Source organism: Neolamprologus brichardi, chromosome 22 (assembly GCF_056152115.1).
Source record: "Neolamprologus brichardi isolate AB-2024 chromosome 22, ASM5615211v1, whole genome shotgun sequence".
Classification (NCBI taxonomy): domain Eukaryota; kingdom Metazoa; phylum Chordata; class Actinopteri; order Cichliformes; family Cichlidae; genus Neolamprologus; species Neolamprologus brichardi.
The window spans coordinates 32,796,184-32,818,094 of NC_142124.1; the positions used below are offsets into that span (position 1 = coordinate 32,796,184).

General features: G+C 40.1%; 1 protein-coding gene across 1 annotated transcript in view; it reads right to left on the reverse strand.

The window, feature by feature from the left end:
- The window catches only part of LOC102779017 (thrombospondin type-1 domain-containing protein 7A), a 149,337-nt gene that overhangs the window by 84,618 nt on the left and 42,808 nt on the right, over window positions 1-21,911 (reverse strand). Inside the window, exons 2-4 of the mRNA XM_087834913.1 lie at window positions 19,194-20,319; window positions 17,108-17,356; window positions 7,380-7,561 (exon numbers count right to left, since the gene is read on the reverse strand). Coding sequence (XP_087691039.1) covers window positions 7,380-7,561; window positions 17,108-17,356; window positions 19,194-20,319 — 1,557 coding nt within the window. The remainder of the gene's footprint in view (window positions 1-7,379; window positions 7,562-17,107; window positions 17,357-19,193; window positions 20,320-21,911) is intronic.

The following is a 21,911-nucleotide window of genomic DNA, read 5'->3' on the forward strand; positions in this document are numbered from 1 at the left end:
CAATAGCTTGACAAAGCTGAACACAGTGCACTGCAGCACAGGAGCATGCGACATCGATAGAGGCTGCCATCTACCACAGCAGGCAAGACTTGAGGTGCAGGATGTGTGAAGATGCCCCTGAAAGATTCCAGCACATACCAGCAGGGTACAAGATGCTAGCAGGCAGGACACACATGCAAAGAAACTGGACAAGCAGAGGAAGAGGCCTATAACGATAGCTGTAGCTATACCAAGTGATGGGAACATCAGGAAGAGGGAACACAAGAAGCTTGAGAAACACCAAGGACTGAGAGAGGAGCTCGGGAAGATGTGGAATATGAAGGCAATAACTGCCATGCAAATTATATCCACTTGTATATCTCTTCTAAGCCCCAAGATGTATCTAAACTACAAGTTTTGCAAAGGTGATTGGACTCTATTAAACGTTGGACGGCCAGTGTTGGGAAGGTTACTTTTAAAATGTATTCCATTACAGATTACAGATTACATGCCCCAAAATGTATTCTGTTACGTATTCCATTACGTTACTCAATGAGAGTAACGTATTCTGAATACTTTGGATTACTTAATATATTATCATGCTGTTTACAACTACATGAATGTACTATTGCTGTGATTTACTACTGTTACTGAAGGTCCGCGGCTCCGAACCGTAGTAAAGGGACCTCTGACTAATACGGTGGGTTCTGTGTCGGGCTTGTAGCTGAAAACTAGCTTTACTTTGTTGTCTGGGTCAAGTTTGCTAGCGAGAGACAGAGAGAGGCGTTGAAAGGCTGCTCCAACAGAACTTATTGTTTTTGGAGGAAAACACGAACACGGTGTACAGTCGAGTCTTAATAGCTTACTTACAACTGGGCTCGTCAGGCACTCTTCTTGGCTGCAGTGGTTATTATTATATTTACATGCTTCCAGCTCCCGTTTTTGCTCGATGACAGCTCGTACTTTTCCTTTTTCTCCCTCCCTCGCTCACAGACACATAACGTGTATGGCAGTCCATTCTCCCTGCAGCACGGACTACACTGCCCATGATGCTACATTCTTTAGAGCTATACCTGTAGCATTCTGCCTGTTAGCTTAGCACAACAACAACAACAGGCGCTCTCTCACCCAGGAAACACGCAGAGAGAGAGCGTCACCCTGTAGCCATGGCAACCGTAACGCTGCCGCCTGGAACAACAGAACGTAGCTGTCAAACAAAACCCAAACAGTCCTGACCCGCCACAATATGAAACAGGGAAGTACCGCCGTATAATCCATTTATTTCAACAAAGTAACTGTATTCTAAATACCACCTTTTTAAACGGTAACTGTAACGGAATACAGTTACTCATATTTTGTATTTTAAATACGTAACGGCGGTACATGTATTCCATTACTCCCCAACACTGTGGATGGCTGACCATTTTTCCAGTTTAATGGAGAGAAAACACAAGTCTTTGTTTGAACCTAAGGTTAAGGTAATGCAAACTCTCGGTCTTGCCATATTCACTACACAAAGCTTTCACTTTAGAAACTTGTGTTAAATATCTGGCATTTATCACAAATACTGTGTCACATTCTGAACTGTAAATTGTTATTGATGAATTTACTTCATCATGTCTACATGCATTATTTATTTGTATTAGAAAAACCTCCCTCACTAAGTCTTCACACTCTTGCTAATTCAATTACACCAGCTTTCCATCAACGTCAAAGTCCACTTTAGAGTCTTTCTTTGACTTTTAGAGCTCAACACAGCCAAGCATCAAGAACTTTTACAGACGTACTTTATGTCCCTGAGGGCTGCTCAAAGCCTGCTCACTGTGCAGCACGCATAGCTGAAAACTATATTAGACAGAAACTCTGCAACTCTCTCACTCAGCTAAAGATCATTTTAGCATTTTTGTTATGAAGCGCTTTTTATATTTATCTTGGAAGATGCTATATCAATAAAAAATTACTTTTAATTACTTATCACTGTGTAGCTGTTACAGACTGAATTTGGAAATTTTGGAAATTACCGATACCAATACTTTTCTATAAATGAGGTGGATGCGTCATTGAATTGCTAAATCTCAATTAATTTTCATGACCTTAAGTGTCTTTTGTGATGTTTCCTTTTTTATTATTAAACAGTTAAATCCCAGGACATAATTAGGACAAAGTTTATAATTAAATAGAAAACGCTGTATTATCATTTTTTAAATTAAAAAGTGCACGCAAACCGGTAAACAAATTAAAACAAACAAGTACTGTTGAGAAACCCCCAAAGCGTCACGTCACGTGACAGCGCAACATCTGAACACAAGAGGGGGGAGGGGGGGGCAAAGTGTGCCTGCTCTGCGCTGACACAGGAGCGGTGAGTCTGGCGACCTGGCTGTTCCGTCTTTCGTCTGCAGCATTGCAAACAAGAGCGGAGCTTAAAGTAAAGAATCGATCTCATCAGGCGATCTCGATCCGATACCGATGATGACTTGGTATCGTACAATCAATATTTGGATCGATCCGCCGACCACTACTTAAAACCAGAGTACAGAAAACCTGGCACATGCCTTTGACCAACAACAACTTGGTTTCTAAACAACAGACGTTGCAGAGGTGGAAAGTGACAAAGTATAAATACTTTGTTACTGTAGGTAAGTAGAATATTCAGTATCTGTACTTTATCTCTGTAGTTATTTTTCTTGTTTTTTACTTTTTACTTTTACCCCCCACATTTCAACACGAATATCTGTATTTCTACTCCTGACATTTTCAAATCAGGCTCATTACTTCAGGTTCAAAGGTATAATTTATAGCGTTATACTCAGTCTGTATGTTGTAGTGAGCATCTAGCTTAACCGGCTCTATCCTGGCCATTTGTGGCCACTTCACTTTTCTTTTTTCAACCATTTTCGTTCTGTTAATGCAAATGGAATGAAACTTTCCAAAGGTGTGCATTTTTTTAGATTTTTTAATTTTCAACATCAGCTCCTTAATAATGTCAATAATATTCACTATACACCAAATTGTTCCTCTTGGCTCTATCGTGGCCATTTTTGTTCAATTGAAACCCATTATAACCACCTTTTTTGATTCCTTGTTATTGACAGTACTAAATCATACAATTTAGGTAAAATTGCTTTCATTCTAAACTCAACACATAAAAGTTTTATTTTTTTAATGTTTTTTACCGAATTACATAATTTACCCATTTTTGGCCAAGCAAACGATTTCATGTAATATTCAGAGTTTCTAGTAGCGGCATTTGATGGGTTATCACACTCCAATGGACCAAAATAATGACACAATTTTGACATAGGTTTGATCTTAAGGATCTGATAGTTTGTGTTTGTGCATGACATGCAGCACAAACATGTATTTGCAATATAGACTGGAATAAATAATGACGCATCAAACATTACATAGGCTGCAGTGAATTCCTGTGGATGCAGGTTATTGAGCTTTGAGGTTCCCAGTCAAACTTAGCTTTGAAGCACATGTGAAAAGCACTTTTACTCTTGTATTTTTCATAAAAAGAGACCATACCCAAAATATTAACTCAAAAAAACAAAACAAAACCCGATCACAGGACATTTTGCAGAGTTCAAAGCTGCAGCTGCAGCACAAACAACAACAAACACTGTTTGTAAACGTGTCCTGGAGTTTATGCAGGTGCAGACGTTGCTACTGCTGTAAGTAAGCCTAACGGCTTCCAGATCATTTATTCTGGCTATATGACAAGAAGGTCATCACTGCTTCAAGCACTGTCTGTATGATCTGGTCAGAGACAAAGGACAGCAGCAGTCCTCTGCCCTTGAAGACAAGACATCTGCCCAAGATGAAGAAACTTCCTCTCCAGAAGATGAGGGGACAATCTCCAAAGAGGCTGACTGCATCACCACTGATGATGAGTACTAGCCAGTGCCTGAATCCTCTTCTTTGGGGGAGGATTGGGGTTGGGGGGCATGGAGGTGGAGGCCGAGCAACTGATGGAAAAGAACATAGGAGCATTTTCTGAGACCGAGGAGCCGGTGACTGAGTGGATCCCTCATGAAAAGAATACCGTGTGGGTCCCACTACTGAAGAGAGACTGCTCTACAATCCAGTACCCACTGGTATCAAACCAGGGCTCACCCTGTATGCAGTTTCCTGCATTAGCAGCCTGAGATCTACTTTTGACTTTTTTAAAACAAAGGAGATCTTTTAGCTGCTGTGCACCCTGACAAACCTGCACGGGGGGCAAAGGTGTGAGGATTGGAGGATTATAGAGGAAGTGGAGATGAAGCCTACACCAGAATAAAGCAATACATAGCATGTTGGATGACAACACTGGAAGTTCTCAGGAAGTAAAAAAGGGAAAGGGGTTCAGACTCCAACTGATGGAGGAGCTCCGAGGACAACGTCTTTACTTCGGTCACATTGGCAGAGGAACCCCTCAGATGAAAACTGGCACAGGGGAAACAACCCAGTGCTTCAACCTCAGCTCCTCCAGTTGCAACAGTGGAAGATTTTGTTGTCTGTCTTTGGATTCACCAAAACTACCACGGCGATATCCCACATGCCAAAGCAACGGAGGAATGCGATTTTTTTGACCACAACACACAGGGAACCAGCAGTTAGTGATGAGGAACAGAGGAAGCCTGGAAGCAAGAAGCAATCCTGGACTACAATAGGCACAAATACAGCTTGGATAACTTAGAGGATGTTGGCACCTCGAGTTGTTGAAGGAAAACTAACTGATGGCTCTTTTCTCCAATCCCCTGGATGTCTTGGGATATGATGCCTTTGTCCCGCCGGAAACAAGTTCACTGAAGTGGGGGAGTCCTCTACAACCAACAAATGAAGAGTGATCCTGGGAGAGCTGGGGCACATGACACCCTTGTCCCTGATTCTCAGCCACTTCTGCCATTGATCTCAAGACACAGTAGTCTGAACCAGAGTGTGACCCACACCCCACCATCAAAATGAGAAGAAGGTGCAAAAGGTGCACCTCCAGGAACAGCAGCCCCTCAGGTGTAGAAAGTGTGTCTACAAAAACCACTCTACTGTGGTTAGCACATCTTGCTGCTAATGAGGATTCACACAGACGCACACACACTGGAATATAAATTTTGATCATTTTTGTGGTCATTTCAGTGGTTATTTGGTCATTAAATTGCCTTTCTGGCCACTAACACACCATGTGTGATTTTCTTTTTGGCCATTTATCCAAAATTTAATAAAGTAAAGTAAAAATAAATCATTGTTACTGTTACTGACCTGCAATGATGATTAAAAAAATATTAGGTTTCATCATTCATATGGTAATGTGAACTTTATTGCAATTTTCCCCCAAAAGCATAGTAATAATACATAAGCTGACTGGTATTCAAAGGGTATAATTTCTGAATATGAATTATATTTTGGTTTTCATGACTAGAAGCGGTGCTAATTTTAAAAAATCAAGTCAACGAAAGTAGAAAAATATTTTAATATATATTAATTTTATAGTATTTGGTAAACATAAACAGGGGGTGGCCATTTTTGGCCACAAACAAGCTGAGAGGGATTTTTCTTGTTTTTCTGTCACTACACAAAAACCCAAAGATGCATAAAACTCATTGATACTTTTAATTATTGCTACGCATCTAACCTCCATCATGGTTACAAAATAAATCAGTTTGCATGTATTATTTAGAAAAAAATGGGGATTTTATGCTTTTATCCTTATGTAAATCATTACAATTATGTGATTTAACTGGTATTTAAAGGGTTAAAATTATGGATTTGATTTAAATTTTGGTCTTGATGAACAGCACTGATGCTAATCTTAAAAATCAAGTCAAAAAAATAATACAAGAAATTCCAGTAGCGTTGCAATTATATAAAATTGCGAGATTTGAGGTTGTCTTCCAGCTAGTAGAGTGGACAAACAAACTGGTGTTTAAAGGGTTATAAATTTAAAAAGTAATAATTATCTTATATTTATGAAAAGAACTGAAGTCACTTAAAAGCTTTATGCAGAAAAAATGGCAAAAACCATAAAAATAATAAAAAATTAGAGACCTAATCTGTTGGTGGCCACTTTTGGCCATGAACAAGCTGAAAGTGATTTTGAACAAACCCAGAGGGTTAAGAGGGATAAGCATAAAGGGAATATTGTTTTTACATTAAATAACCTTTCTACAACATTTCTAATTAGCTCAACAAACAAACAAACAATTTGAATACAGGCTGTTGCAGTGTGTTGGTTGCTAAAGTTCCTGACTTAGAAAAACAAAGGAGAGCTAACTTCACTCAGAAATGGTGAAAAATCTAAGAAAAGGCGAAACAGGACAGGAAGAAGAGAGGTTACATTTAAATGTAAGGGCTGCTTAGTAACACTGCAGATATAAAAATTATATGTAATGTCATGTGAAGCATCCTGCAAAAAGTAAGTATACTAATTTTGTGTTATTCAAATGTTGTATTACATTCTGGGTAGTTTTGTGCAGGATAAACAGGTTAGCTTACATGTGGTGATTGTTTACCGTAAAGCACTGTGTTGTGCACTGATGCACCGTGGCTATGGTGCTTATGGCTACTGTTGGGTTCCATCAAGTGTAGCAGAGATTAATTTACATTTAAGATGATGATGCTTAGATTCATTCAGTGAATTCAATCATTATCCTGCCTTTATACTGTTTATTATAAAGAAAGTATACAGTATATGCTGAGCCACTGCAACAGATCTTAGTGTTCCCTCACTTTAACCCCTCATTGTTCTGTTCAGGTGTGTGTCCCACTCTGCCATGCAGGCAACAGAAAATAGTATTTTTTTAATTCTCTTACTGCTTGCGTCCTGGGTAACAGATTCAAGTACATCCATTAGAATTTAGGTTTGAATAAAACTAGTATTTAGTCATGCACTGATATTATATTTGCAGAAGGTCCAGTTACCTGTGCACGAAAATAGATGAAGAATTGTCTTCACTGAGCTACTTTTTACTTTCTTTCTTTATGCCTATGGTATTCACTTTTACTTGAGTAAAGAAGTTGACTCGGTACTTCAAAATTTACTGGAGTATTTCTTAACACAAGTATCTGCACTATACAATGTCTGTACTATGCATGCCACCTCTGTTGAACTAGCATGCATATATAAAATAATTAGTACGAGAATTACAACACAAAATGCTCTCTCAATCTAGATTTAAGCAACACTTCAAGTAATACACAGTGTTGTCATTCAGATATTTTCCATTCATTCTGTTCCTTTGCTGTTTGCTTGTCTTACCTTTGAATCAGTTCTTGTGAGGATGATAGTGGTTTTAAGATATAATGAAACAAGCCTGAATCAGACAATGAAACCGGACGGAGGTTAACTTTGAAAAAGACCAATGCAATGACAACATTTACCTTCTCAGGAGTGTTTTTGTTTAATAAAACAGAAAAATTACCTTCTTTGCTCCTGAGAGGACTGAGGTTTGATGGTGTGTCAGTGCTGGCTTGCACACAGTACACCTCCCGAGTCTGAGTACCACCTCCACACATTCCTGTATGGTTTCCACGTCGGCGGTCCTGCTGGCTCAGCAGCATGTCCACCTTGCACTCTGTCCATTCTGTGGTCTTCCAGCTGTACCTGCGGACAGGTGTGACAACAAGAACCTTTGTGAATCAATAAATAAACTGATAACATGGAACAACATTTTTGCTCATCATTTTCTAAGAAAGCTGCAGATACAAGCAAAAACGATCAAACTGTGAAGGTGAACTGCAGCTATTGAGACCATTAATCAGCGAGTCGCACAGTCTGCTTGATAATAGGCTTCGTTTTCTGACTATCACACAAACTTTCAGCTTTAAGGAGCTGAGCAGGTCTTCTGTGCCACTGACAAGCTGCTGCTTGTCTTCCTGCAGCGACTGCTGACATATTAATTTAGTGTTTCTGACCATGAAACAACGGTCAGAATAGAATCAAATCAAACTAGCACATGACTTCCAGTAAATATATGGTTTAGATCATGAAGGGGCTCATAGAGACCACAACAGTTTTCAGTGAAGTGTACAATAAGAGTAAACTTGCTGTATATTATTGATATAGGTGTGTGAGTTGATTAGAGTCTTATGTGAAGGTAATCCTTTAAATAAGGGAAGAAGAAAAGAAAAAGGTGCAAGCAGAGAGATTTAAAAGTAATTAGAAAAAGGAAAACATTTTTGAAAATGACAGAAAGGAAGAGAATGACTATAACTAAAGTGAGTGTCATGGTCCCCGTGCCTGTGCAGCCGCCCCGCAAGGCTACATGTGTTTTTCTTTACTCTCTCTGGCTGTGTCCCAATTCAGGGTCTGCAGCCTTAAAGGCCGCATTTTAAGGCCGATTACGTCACAGCGACGCAACGAAGGCTGTCCCAATTCAAAGGCTGCTCGAAATGCGGCCCTCAAATGCGTCCTTCATTTCCCTGAATTTTAAGGACGTGGCGGTGTAGACTTCATGGCCCAACATATCCCAGAATGCATAGCGCGGCGGTGGGTGTGGATAATTTTGCCAAAAAAAACGGCGGATGAGGGGCGCCCGAAGAGTAAACTTTAAGTAAGTACTGAATATTATGTCACTTATTTATGTGCAACTAATGCACTAATGCAAGCAACTAATGATCCAGTAAGTGTGAGTAGAAAAAGAAAATGTAAAAGAGAAAATCTTGCTAAACACCAATGTGGGTGCCCTCCAGTGGACTATTGACTATAAGTGATTCATGAGTGAATAATAAAAACCTTAAGACCACGCATGTATGCATGCTTGAATGTGGACATTGTTAGGGATAGTAATGTTTATATAGGAGCACTGACTGTGATTGCTGTAATTAACAATCTGGTGATACAATGTAATCAGGACAAAACTGATAATAAAGTTGTGAATAAACGACCAGAATAAATAAATAAGGGAAATTAAACAGGATATGGTATAAATGCAATAAAAAATAGACAGGCTAAATACTGTACTATGTACACTGATATTAAACAATAATGGGATCTCTATAAAGAAAAAATGGAAGTAGCAGTAAAGATGAAATCATTGCCTGAACATAAACTCAAAACAAACAGAAACTCAAGGAATGAGAACATTTTTGGGTTAACTATTGAAGTATCAAGATGATGCTTTGGTGAACACATGACTGCAGACGTGTTTACCAAAGCCAAGCTGCAGTAATCGAGCAGATTGTGTAATCAGCCACACTCACAGCAGCCCTACAGTTAAATCCATTTAACTGTAGGGCCAGAGGCCAGAGGTTTTTGGAATGAAGATGTAATTAGCAGCATGTGAACACCTTTTCCTACACGAACACAGTCTCTGATAGTCAGAGAGGTGAATGACCCCATAGCCACAGGAGAGGAAAGCCTGGTTAAGAGCACAGAAGCATCTTGTGACAGCAGAGTGGCTGAAGAGCTGTCGGCATTGAAGGACTGGATGGAGTACACGAGGAGCGAAAAATGAATGCTGACCAAATAGCAGGCAGAGCTGACCAACTGGAAAATGAAATCAGAGAAACAATGGAAGCTGAGAAACGACCAGATAGAAGAGATCTGCACGTGTACCATACTCACCCTATTTGCTAGAGAAATTAATAAACCAGTGATGTTGGGAGAAATTTCTGGCACATGTAAAAAGTGTGGTCTGGAGCAAAATCCAGCCCCTGTGGCGTCCCTCACCAGATCTGAGGGTCCAAAGGCTCATTGAGTGAACTGGTAGGCATCATAAAAGAAAACTTTCTCCAAAAAGGAAAGCAACTACATAAACACATCCTTCACTTTCCCAATGACTTTTCTCATCACAGAGTGAATCCTTTTAAAGATCCATTAATGAATCAAAATAATAATCATTGGTGCCAGAAGGAAGTCCTTTGATCACTCTTCTGGCCCATAAGAAGATCCTACTGCGATCTAGGGTTGGCAGATAGGCTGGCAGACCTCACAGAGGGAGCAAATTAATTTATCAGTGCTTTAGAGGAGAGCAGTGCTGGAGTAATGCTGGAGACATCAAAGTTCTGTTAATGCATGGAGATGTGTTTACCAAGGCTGAGCTCCCACAGTTATGCCAAAGGAAAGACAGTGAAGGGTTTGGAGGACGTCACACAGACATGTAGGAGGAGCTGAGAACATTTTATCCAGAAAGAGTAGACCCCTCCAGAGTGAAGGGAGAAAAAATTACAGATGATTCATATCTTTCCAAATTTCTTCACTTTCAAAGCAGATTCAAAGGTGAAACAGGCAGAAACCCTGTTTAAGGTAATGACAGTGGAGGCCATGCTACATGTGCAAGAGCGAGTGGAGAATGTGGTAGGCCTGGATATGCTGGCATGGCTGTTGGTTGTAGATCATATTGTCCATCATGTTAACGATTATGGGAAGGAAATAAAATGAACAAACGTTTGACAAATAAACTGAAACAACTAAAGCTGAGAAAACTAACCAAACAAAAGAAAGATGAAAGGTGCTGTTGGTGACCACTGATCCAGAAGCAAACCACAAGCACCAGCTCTAGCTGTAGCAACGCTGCAACCTTCAGCACACCATTAATCCAATAGGTCCTTGAGGCAGATGAGGTTAACATGACCAACAACCAGGACTAAGGCAGTCTGGACAACACCAACTGTGTAATCGTTCTCATTCCAACCTCAACAGAATGAAGAACTCATTGTTATTTATTCCTGGTGTCTTACTATTTATATTTTACTCCTGCACATTTGGCGTGGAGCACCCATAATTTTGTTGTACACATACAATGACAGTAAAGGGCTGTTCTATTGTAGTGCAACTAATGTATGTTGTTACAGTTAGCATGGTCATTGAAGGAGAGACTGTCCCGTTAAACAATAGATCGACTCTGGTATGACATGAATTGAACTTACTATTATCAATGATAGATGAAGACCCATCATGCATTGGTGATACTGTGCTTGAATGAGTCACATAAACTAGGTCCCATGTGGGAATCTGCTCTGAAAGTACTTGAGTGCATTCTACCTGAAAATAAACAAATTCATGTTTCAGCAGCAGTGATTGGTACCATTAGAATATTGATAAATGGTGAGTAAGACAACCATGGAAATTACTCTACAGCAAGCAATAGGTATCCGCCCTCTATTGAAGTGTTAATAAATCACAAGTTTCTGCAATACAACAATTTTTAGCAATTCAACATCCTGACTCCAAGACTATTGTTTGGTCCATTGCCTCAGAGCAATCAATGCATCACGAATCACTGCTTCACACTGTTGTTTCTGATGCTCAGCTGTATACTGTGATTGATTTGTGTTCAGCTCTTTTCATTTACTCTTGCACTGTCGTGTGAAGGCTGTGTGCAGACTCACGGCAGGCTCCAAAACTCAGCTTTTATTGCTGGATGACAAAACGTAACAAAAGCCCAAAAACACAAAACACTGGGTTGACGACCCAGGCACCCTAACATGCACCTTGATTCACAAATTCTCTTAGGACAGCAGTACACCTATACCACCTGACCTAGGTTTGAACCCGTCTCCATCCATCTTCAACCATATGTTAGCACAGAATTTGCAGCAGATTGATGCACAACACTGCTGCATTATGTAAATGATGTTCTTATTTGTAGAACCTCTAAAGAAAATTGTGAGAAAGACGTCTGTTTCTTTTCTAACTACATTGGCAGTTCGGGGACCATAAAGAAAGCAGAGACAAATTGTAATTCAGCCAACAAAAGCACACAGAAGTGTCTTGGTAGACAACTTTGTGGGGGAAGGATGCTGATGACTGTCAGAACTCTGTCCCTTTAAAGAAAAAAGGCACATACTCTACACAGCCATTACTTCAGTGTCTCGATGACATTAAGGCTTGGATCTCTTAACTTTTTAAAATTTAATGATAAAAAGACCGAGGTGATGGTTTTTGGTAGCCCCACCGAGACCCCCAATGTGTATGTAGATTCCCTGGCCCAGTATGTTAAACCAGGTGTCACAAACCTGGGGGTCAAAGTGGACTGTGTTTGAAAATCAGATTAAGGCAGTGATAAAAATCTAGCTTCTTTCAGCTCAGGCAGCTGCAAAAAAAAGGCATTAGGACACATTTCCCCTGTTTTAGCTTCACTTCACTGGCTGCTCATTTCTTTTAGGATTCATTTTAAAATTCTTTTATTTGCTTTTAAAGCCCTCCATGGCCTCGCCCCATCTTATCTTTCCCGCTCTCTCAGGTCAGCTGATCAGCTGCTCCTGCATGTACTCAGGACTGGGCGTAAACTTCGTGATCGTGCTTTTGCTGTAGCAGCTCCCAATCTCCCTTTAGAGATTAGACAGGCCACTTCCCTGCCCGTTTCTTTACCCTGACCTTTGACACCATGTGAGATGTTGGTTTTTAGTTTTATTTTAGTTGTTTATAGTTGATTCTTTGCTGTTTTATCTTGTTTTCTTTTTTAATATAGGGCTGTTTTAATTTTTATGTATTATGTGTTTTGTTTATTTATTTTTCTTTTATTCTACTGTTTTTAACTCATTTTCTGTACAGCACTTTGGTCCTGTGCTGGCTATTTTAACGTGCTATATAATCCAATTGGATTGGATTGGATTGGTAAGGAGGCTAATTGCTCCTTCCCAAACAGAAGCTGTGACCAAAGCGCCCAAACAGTTAACCATGGGCCAGGTGTTTTCTTTCCTGTGAATGGCAGAATATAGCCGCCTGTGGATCAGCTATAATATGGACAATAGGTCGAAGCAACAATAAAGCCAAGCTGCAATGGACAGAAGGTGCAGAGGGAGTCTTTGAGGCACTGAAGAAACATATCCAGTATACCCCATCACTGGGCAATGGCTACTGATTACTTTAAACTAATATATAAATGAAACTGAATGAAATAGAAATGCTGTACTCATGCAAGACACCCCCATGTATGAAGCCTTTAACTTATTACTGCACTAAACTTAACAACATGGAAGTTGGCCTGCCACCCAGTTATCAGGACCAGGCAGCTGCAGCTTTTAAAAAGGCATCTTTATTGACAATTGGCTGCCCAGTGATACTTCATACATCACACCAGTTTACTACTCCAGATTTGTTTCTACCCAACCAAGGTGTACGGGCTATGAAGGCAAATCTCAAAGTTCCAGAACTGAACAACTGGTGCAGCACTGCGCACGCTGCAACCAGGATGATGTTGCCAACTGATAGGAACTCCCATGATTGTTACAGCATACTGAGAAGCTTAAGCACATGATAGCTGCTGATCTTACTTTATTTGTGGACAACTCCTGCTTTCAGGATGAAAAGGTTGACTCTGCTGGTTATGCCGCTGTTCAACTAAACTCTGCTGTTGAGACTTTCACAACCATACAAGCACGAATGGTTGATCAGCTGTGCTCTCCACAACCTGACAGCTGCCTGTAAAATAGCTACAGGTAAAAGATTAAATGTTTACTCCAATTTGCTTGTGACATGTCAGCGCTAACAGCTGAAAGCAGAGAGGCATCCATCGAGCAGATGGAACACCAATAGCACAATTAATAGAAGCTCTACAACTCCCCTCTGTTGTACTAGCAATTAAATGCCCGTCATATCAGAAAACTGACACCATGGTAGCTAAAGGCACAGTGTAGCAGATGAAGTAGCAAAACAGGCAGTAGTGCCATGATGGCACCTGTGTACAGATGCAGCTGCTCACCCTTGGTCAGTCTGAATTCGCTTATAGTTGCTTTCTCCGTGCAACAATCTATCTTCCACATGTATCAGATCACTTCACAGTTACCTTAGCAACCCCTACTTCTCTAAAGGACAGACTTGTCCTGTGACATAAAGAAAATCCATACCACCTGTGGTCTGCATGATAAAAACACAATTTTCCCTTTTTGCACGGTCCAGGGGGAGTAACTTGAGAATATCACAAAAAAATTATACCCGTGATATGAGTAAGATGATGCTGAGATCATCCAAAACCCAAACATGAGTGGAATCTTTAAGACATGTAACACCACTAAACAGTGATATTTTTCTGGGTAAACACGCTGACACAAGAATACTGTGTCAGCCTGTATGGAGCAGAAGAGGAAGACTCTTTAGATTTATAATGTGCTACAATAAACCTCATGCACAGTGCTTGCAAGTTTATGATGTAGGCAATAGCACATGGCTGTTAGATGTCGTAAATGCATAAATTCAGTATTACCACCTAACTGGACAGACATATGTGCACCAGTCATATTAACAGGACAAATCAACTAACCAGCAACAAACTTTATGAGATTCCAGATGCCTCACCTTATTATGTCTTTATGGAAATTTTTAGCTATTTAGCTTTTTTAAAGTAGCTCAAGATTGTTTGATCACACCAGGCCATGCAGAAGAATAGTAACTTTTGCGTGCTCTGATAATTAATATTAACCCTACAATACCCTTTGTATCATATTTGATACTGAGACATCTATCTCATCAACATGATCAATACTTGCCATAATTTCAAAATGTTATGGACAAAATTATTTTTTTGTCTAAAATTAACATTGTTGTTAACAAAAAGTTAAAAATGGCCAATGTATCAAGTGCGATACAAAAAATATATAACAAATATATCATGAAGAACATGATATAGCAAAAAAATTTTGTGGATTTTGTCATAAGGGTTAATAAACATCTCAGTTCAAAAAAAATCTGAATTTTCCGGTTATTTTTTGATGGGTTGGGTCTTACAGGGCTAACTCCTAGAATTATTCCCCCTGAAATATTGTTTTGAGAGTAGTTAATAATTTATGTTCATTTCAGTAGAGTGGTGCAAGAAAGTCAAATTGGTGGTGGGGTTACTAATCCTACTCCTATCAACAGTGTCTAAAGCTGAGTGATCTAAACAGGGTTATGTTCTAACAATAACCTGCGATAAGTGAAATCTGCGACGTAGCCAGCTTTATTTTTTACAATGATTATAGATGTTTTAAGGCTGTGAAACCCCTCACTACACACTTTATACACTTTTATCAGACAGGCATGAACATTTTCACACTTTTCTGTTTTGTTTAAACTCTCAAAGTTCAAACCTTGTAGAAAAATAAGTCCAGTATTATAGAACGAAACCAAAGATCAAACCCTGTTTTCAGGTCCAGAACATGAGAACAGAGCAGCTGCCAGAAAATTCAACATTAATGAATCAATGATACGGAAGTGGAGGAAGCAAGAAGAATGAGTTGAATAAAGTTTGATTTATCTGACTGTTTTGTTTCGCTTAATGCGCCTTATAATCCAAAAAATACGCTAACTTCTACCTTCCTTTAGCATGTCCGGAAGTCTAACTTTTTGTGCGATGGTTAGCATCTTCCTCTGCCTTTTGGGTGCTACGGCAGGCGCCTTTGTCGGTGCAAAAATCTTCATCGATATTATTGTGTTTGTTGGGGAGAAAACTTACAAACATACAGTGCAGCACTTCAGAGTCACACTGCTAGGATCGAAGAGTTATGTGAATTTTACAAGTTGATCACATGCTGTACTGTACAGGAGGCACGGCACGGAGGAGATTGATTGTCAATGGTCTACAGCTGATCAGGACGCAGAACACGATGCGCTGTAACAGCGAGGCCACGAAAGGTGAACCGCATTATAGCGAGGAACAAGCACAGCTTGAAAATGGAAGGATTAGTGCTACAGTGAGATTTGCAGTCTCAAAAACAGAATAGTTTATTTTTCATTTGATGTAGAAATCATCAGTGTGGGCACAGCCAAGACAACAAACAGAACAATCAAGAATGAAAACACAACTAACGTCTAACCTCCCTCCCTACACGGGAGAAATGGTTTTAAAGAAAAAGCTTTCCCACCCCTACAGCTACCAGGTCTATTTGCTTTATAAATATTACTGTATACTTTATAATATATACTGTAAATATTATAAAAATATTATTCATAATGTTTTTATAATATTTACAGCATATACAGAAAAAAACTAATCTAGCTCTTCTAGATGCAGAAACTTGGTCACACAATACACAGCTAAACACACAACACGGCCATGATGGAAACAGAAAGTAGGCGGGGCCAGCTATGGCGTTATTTTTATGGCACTATTCTGAGCGCACGCAAAAAAAATTGCAGGTGCAGGTGTTGCATTTTGAGGAGAACTTTATTTTGACCAAAGAAAAGCTAAATTTGAGTGAATAAAATTCATTGCTGCGTGCAAAAAATGTATTTCAGTGTTTGTTATTATCCACACACAACAGCAGCCCCTCTTGCTCACTTTTTGTATTTGCGCTCGCTCACAATGTGTTGCTTGTGCTCTCAACATTTCTGCCCGTGCGCGCTCAACTCTTTCTCTACACCGTTATATTTGTGCCACAAAACCAACCAATCACAGACTTGGATGCAAAACAAATCTGATTGGCTGTTTTGGTCTCCAATCAGCTCGAAGTGACGAAATGCAATATCCCAGAATCCATTTCGTCCAAAACTCAAACGAGGCAGTGGTGGAGGAACACAGAGTGGCGGAGTTTGAAATATTATTCTTTCTGGGTCACAAAATAAACTTTTAAGATATTTTCATGCGAGAACGGTGTAAACTTCAAATATCTGCTCGATTCATCAAGACATCACATATTTGCATAAGTGCTCTAACGTTTTCGGAGATGCCTAGAAGAACAATAACATCAGATTATCAAGGCTTTTCTGTCTCTTACAGGCGAGGGAGCAGATACCAGACGAGGTCATGGAAATACGAGGATGCTTCGCAGCAGACACCAAGACTGCCACGTCCAGGAAGATAGCTGCTATAATCTGTCTTTGTCTCACTATATAATGTTGTGCAGCCCACTTTAAGTTCATCCTTGTTGTGAAACATGCTGCTGGTTCACACAGACGTCCACAGCGCTGTGTACACTTGTAATATCAACTGCCAAAAGAAAGGTACATCCTTTTTTAAAAGACAGACCGTTCTCCTGAGATTCCTTCCAAATATTCTGAACACGACACAAGTTAATTGTGTCAGATCTTTCTCATTTAAAGACAGATTTTGTTTTTCTGAGTCAGTATGCAGAAAGTGCAGCCCTGTACCACGCCAGAAAAAGAGGTGGGAAAGACGTGAGGTACAACCTGGCCTTGTTCTCTGTCTACCACAGGGAGGTGTGGTCTATAAGTTTATAATAACGAGTCATTTTCTGCTGCTCGTGCATTAACTTAAGCACATGTACTTACGTAATGCAGGGTGGTACCACGTCACTCTGGGGGGTGCAGGGCTCCTTCTCCTCCAACTCTGGACAATCTATTCCTCCACCCACAGGGAACTGGGTCACTTTTCTAGTGCGAGTCCACACCGCCTTGGGACTGGTGGGGTCATAGCACTCCTTGGTGCAAGCAGACCATTTGGACCATTCAGTCACATCACAGTCTTTGGTTATCACACAAGCCTGGAAGGTCACCGGCAAAGTCTCCTGAGAGCACAGGCTGTAGAACATGGAAATAAAGACAGAAAAGTACTCGATGTAACCACTTAAAAATGTAACAAAACATGTTTAGAACTGTGCAAAAGTTACAATCGATCCGCATTTTTTATATTTTGTAGGAAAAAGAGAAATACTGTAACTGATATAATATAAGAGTTATTAAAAAGAACAGGCTGTATGACGTGCTAAAATCTGGTTTGATGTAAAGAAAGAATATTTGAATTATGCAATATTTTATCTGTGTGCAAAATGAGCCCAACATTTAAGTGTGACAGATGTATCACTGAAACATCACTGATTATATTTATAGTATAAACACAATATCCTCGGGTTCACAGGAAGCTGGCAGATAAAGAAAAGAAGAAAAGAGGAAGTCAGTGCGAATCAGAATCACATCCGAGCTGCATTTCAGTGGCTATTTCTGTTGTTACCGCTCGTTCACTCCAAGGCTTTTCTCTGTCTGAGGCAGCTAATGTGATAATCGGCATATTAAAGTTCCAAGGATCCAAGTCATTTATTTGTATTTCTGAGGCTGCTTCCACAGGCCGTGGCTTTGTTGGGAGACAGGGCTGCTTTAAAATCGCTGTTGTTGTTTTTATCACTGCGTTTGCTTTACTTTGTTCAAAAGAAAATGATTTGCGATAATGATGTGATGCTTCTCTAACACTTCCATTGTTCTTCTTCTCTGGATGTTTTAGATTTTAACGCGCACACTTTCTTTGCTTTTCTGTGTTAGGTTAATTGTTTTATTTTACTCTCATTTTGCCTCAATTGACCTGCAAGCCTCTGCACCATGTTTTCATTATGACCATATGAGGCTTTACATGTTAAATGGCCTGTTTCTTATTATGGTTTATATGGCTCATGTGTAAAGAGTAAAGTTACTGGACAGGTGATAAAAAAACTGAGAATCTTATTGTCATTTTACTAAAAGTAACGAGCCAAATGGAAATGCAATCGTTTCTTTATTCTACTTGTGAATTATTTTGGCATACACAGAAACAATAGTTTGGCAGAAGCTGTAAACTCTGTATATATCCCCCAGTCCTCTAGCCTGTGGTTAGATGCTCAAAGCTAACAGTTATGTTTGCCACATTGACTGACATTGAGTATTTTAAACCCTGGGCTTATTAGCCTTTTTAATTATTTACTGGATAGTTTAAGTTAAAAACTGTATTTTGGTAAATGTGGCAGTTATTGGGTTTAATACCACTTAGTTTAATTCACATTAACATTCTCAAATACCAAAACATCAGCACCGGCCTAACCTATCAAGGCAGCTACAAACTAACCAGTTGTGTGTACTACTTAACTTATATCATCTTTGAGTTGCTTAAACACTGACAGCTGTGTCTCCCTGCAGCCAGTGAATCAGGTTGTGGTTTATGTGCTATAACCACATCAGCCTGTTCCTGCCTCAGCTTTTGATGCAGGGCAGGTTATGTTTTTAAAAGGAAAAAATGAATGAATACAAAAACATTGAGCTTGGAAGCTGTGTGTATTAATTATGTTACATTTTCATGAATTAAAACTGATAGTAATCTTGTTAATGGGGGCATGATAAAATATTTATAAAACACATTTTTTGGGTGATTTTTCATCTTTATTAAAAAAAATGAAATTATCATTGAGTTTAATTTAAAACCAGTAATGAATAGAATAACAGTTGTCAACTCTAAGACAAGCTCAAATATCAGAGATTTAACTATAGCTCTCAGTCTGTAACTGATCTTTAAAAGAAGAAGACAAAGAAAATGATATCAATACTCTATGAAGGATAGAACCATGACATCACAGATAACAGTTCATTTTCTTCATTATATTTCAGTCGTGGTTACCTGAGCGCCTCGACAGCCCCGCTCTTATGCACACAGGTCACTTCTCTGGTCTGAAATCCGGTCTGTAGGTCCCAGAACTTTCCTCCCGGGCGGTTCTGACGATTCTTGTTCCTCTTCTTTTTGATGAGTTCTCTGGTCTCAGCATCTTTTGCTTTGCCCCTCTCCCTTAACCTCTCTTGGACTTTCTCTCTTAATTTCTCTCTTTTTTCTTTGTTTTTCGCTTTTTTCTGTCGTTTCGGCCGATCAGCCAGCAGCGATGGCCTGTCTGATTTCCTGTTCCTGTTTCCCCTGCCCAGTTTTCTTTTGGATTTAAGTGGATTTTCGCCGTCTTTGGGCTGTTTGTCTCCTTCTTTTAACGGTTTTTCACCTTCTCTGGCCTGTTTGCCATCTCCTCTGGGTGGTTTTTCACCCTCTTTGGTGAGTTTGTCTCCCTCATTAGAAAGTTTAGCACTTTCCCGGGGTTGTTTTTCACTCTCTCTTGGTGGTTTGTCAGCCTGTCTGGTTTGCCTTGGCAGTGGGACAGTGCATGGGCCCCAGGGACCCACCCTGAGACTGTAAAGGCTCTCTTCTCCCTGACAGGGACCTAGCTGGCATGTCTGAAATTCAGTCAGATTTGGGCAGGCTGCCCCACCGAACAATGGTGGAGCCAGAACAAAGCGAATGCGGTTCTGTAACCCTATCCCGCAGGTTTTAGAACAGGGAGTCCACGGGATAAACTCAGACACCACACAGTCCTGAGGACATGGGATGAGACAGGCCTGCTCCAGGCGTGGTTTGGGCTCAAAGTATTCACAGATTGCATCTTCTGCAGGCTCCCCCTTTGCTTTTTGAACACATCCCACCTCACGGGTCTGAATTCCTTCCTCTCCCTGAGTGCACGTGGTAGGACGCTGCACCCTTGCACCGCGCATCACTGGGACACACTGGTTCCAGGCACCCAGCTGCCAGTCATACAGCTCTTTGTGCCAGTCACACACCCTGAAGCAGCTCTGCTGGTTGTCTGGTCGTTCTGCTTGGTCACAGTTGGTATGCAGGGTGGTCCAACCTTCAGAATGAGCGCACCATACCGCTCTACTCTGGCTGCCTCCAGGACCACATTCACTTCCCATACAACGACCCCACGGACCTGTGAAACGAACATAAACAGAGAGGTCAGAGAAGAATGAGCGGCCGTGCTTTTTGCAAAGGGAAAGTCACAGTTTTCATTATCTTAATACATTTAGTTTCATATTTTAACCTTGTTGTTCTTGTTCTAACACTCTACTAATCATTTTAATAAGTTAGGTCTGAGCAACAACTGTATAAAAACGCACAACATGGCTCCATTTCCTCTCACCGTATAAAAGTGTGCCACCCACTCACCCACTGGATGTGATCACACAAACGTGCATTTTTTACACAGCTTCGCTGCTCTGGTTGTTTTTAACGATCTCTGTGTCTAATGGCTCGTTAAACTAACGTAAATACAACCACAACGATACATTGCAAAAGGCATACATGTTAACATCTTATAGACATATACCAGCGGTCCCCAACCAGACAGTTTAATGTCAGACATTATTTTCACAGACCGGCGTTTAAGGTGTGGCGGATAAATACAACAAAATAAAATGATACGACAAAAACTGGTATTTTGTAAATATAACAATAAATGCAAATTAACTGTGTAATTGTGTGACTTTATTAGCAGCGTCCTCCTGAAATGCACCAACAACATTGAGAGTAACATCCTCCTCTCTCCTCCTTAATGCTTTCTGGTCACTATAGTAACGCATGAATATTTCTTTCAAAATAAGACACATCTACAACACGGGAAAGACCCAGGGAAACCGAGTTAATGATAAAAAACCCTGAAAACCATCAATTTCACACCCGAGCCTCAACTCTCACGGCCCGGGACCAAATGACCTGTGGCCCGGGGGAGGGGGGACCGCTGCTCTATACAACATGTAGCATTGTTAATGCGTTACTAGGCTAGGCGCTAGCATACACACTATGTTATAGTGTTGTTGTTAGCCATCCTACACACCTGTGTTGCTGCCAATAATTAAATAATTTGTCATTCCTTAGTTTTTGTTACCCTCGTTTTAAACAGAGAGGGAGGCCTTTGACATTCAACTAAAAACAACTAAAACATTCAACATTCAACTAAAACTTTCATCTGCATGTTAAATTTAAAAACACAGCAGTTGAAGTTTTTCTAGAGGTTTAATTTGTTGTTTTTATTTAACAACAATACTATAATCAGCTACATTTACTTTGGGGGAAACAACAAGCTGGATTCATGGGTCCAGAAGACAGATGTCTTCTCTTTCTTTCATCATAGCTGTGCTGTGCCAGATGTTCAGCAAGGCATACGTTCTTTCAGAAATGTCAGGAGGACTGAAGTTCATCGCAGGGATCAAGCAGAACTCTTATTTTCACCATCATCTTCCTCAGAAGGAAAATCCTCTTCAGACCTCCACTATAGGCCCACTCAGAAAACAGACAAAACTAGAACTTCATGAACAGTGTGACAGCAAGCTTCTTTTTTTTGTTATGTACAAGTACTGCACATTATCACCAGATGAAACTCAAAGTCTGGACTTTTACATAATGATGTTCTATTCAGTCACGAAGAAGGTTACACATTACAAATATATACATATGGGGCGATCGTGGCTCAAGAGTTGGGAGTTCGCCTTGTAATCGGAAGGTTGCCGGTTCGAGCCCCGGCTT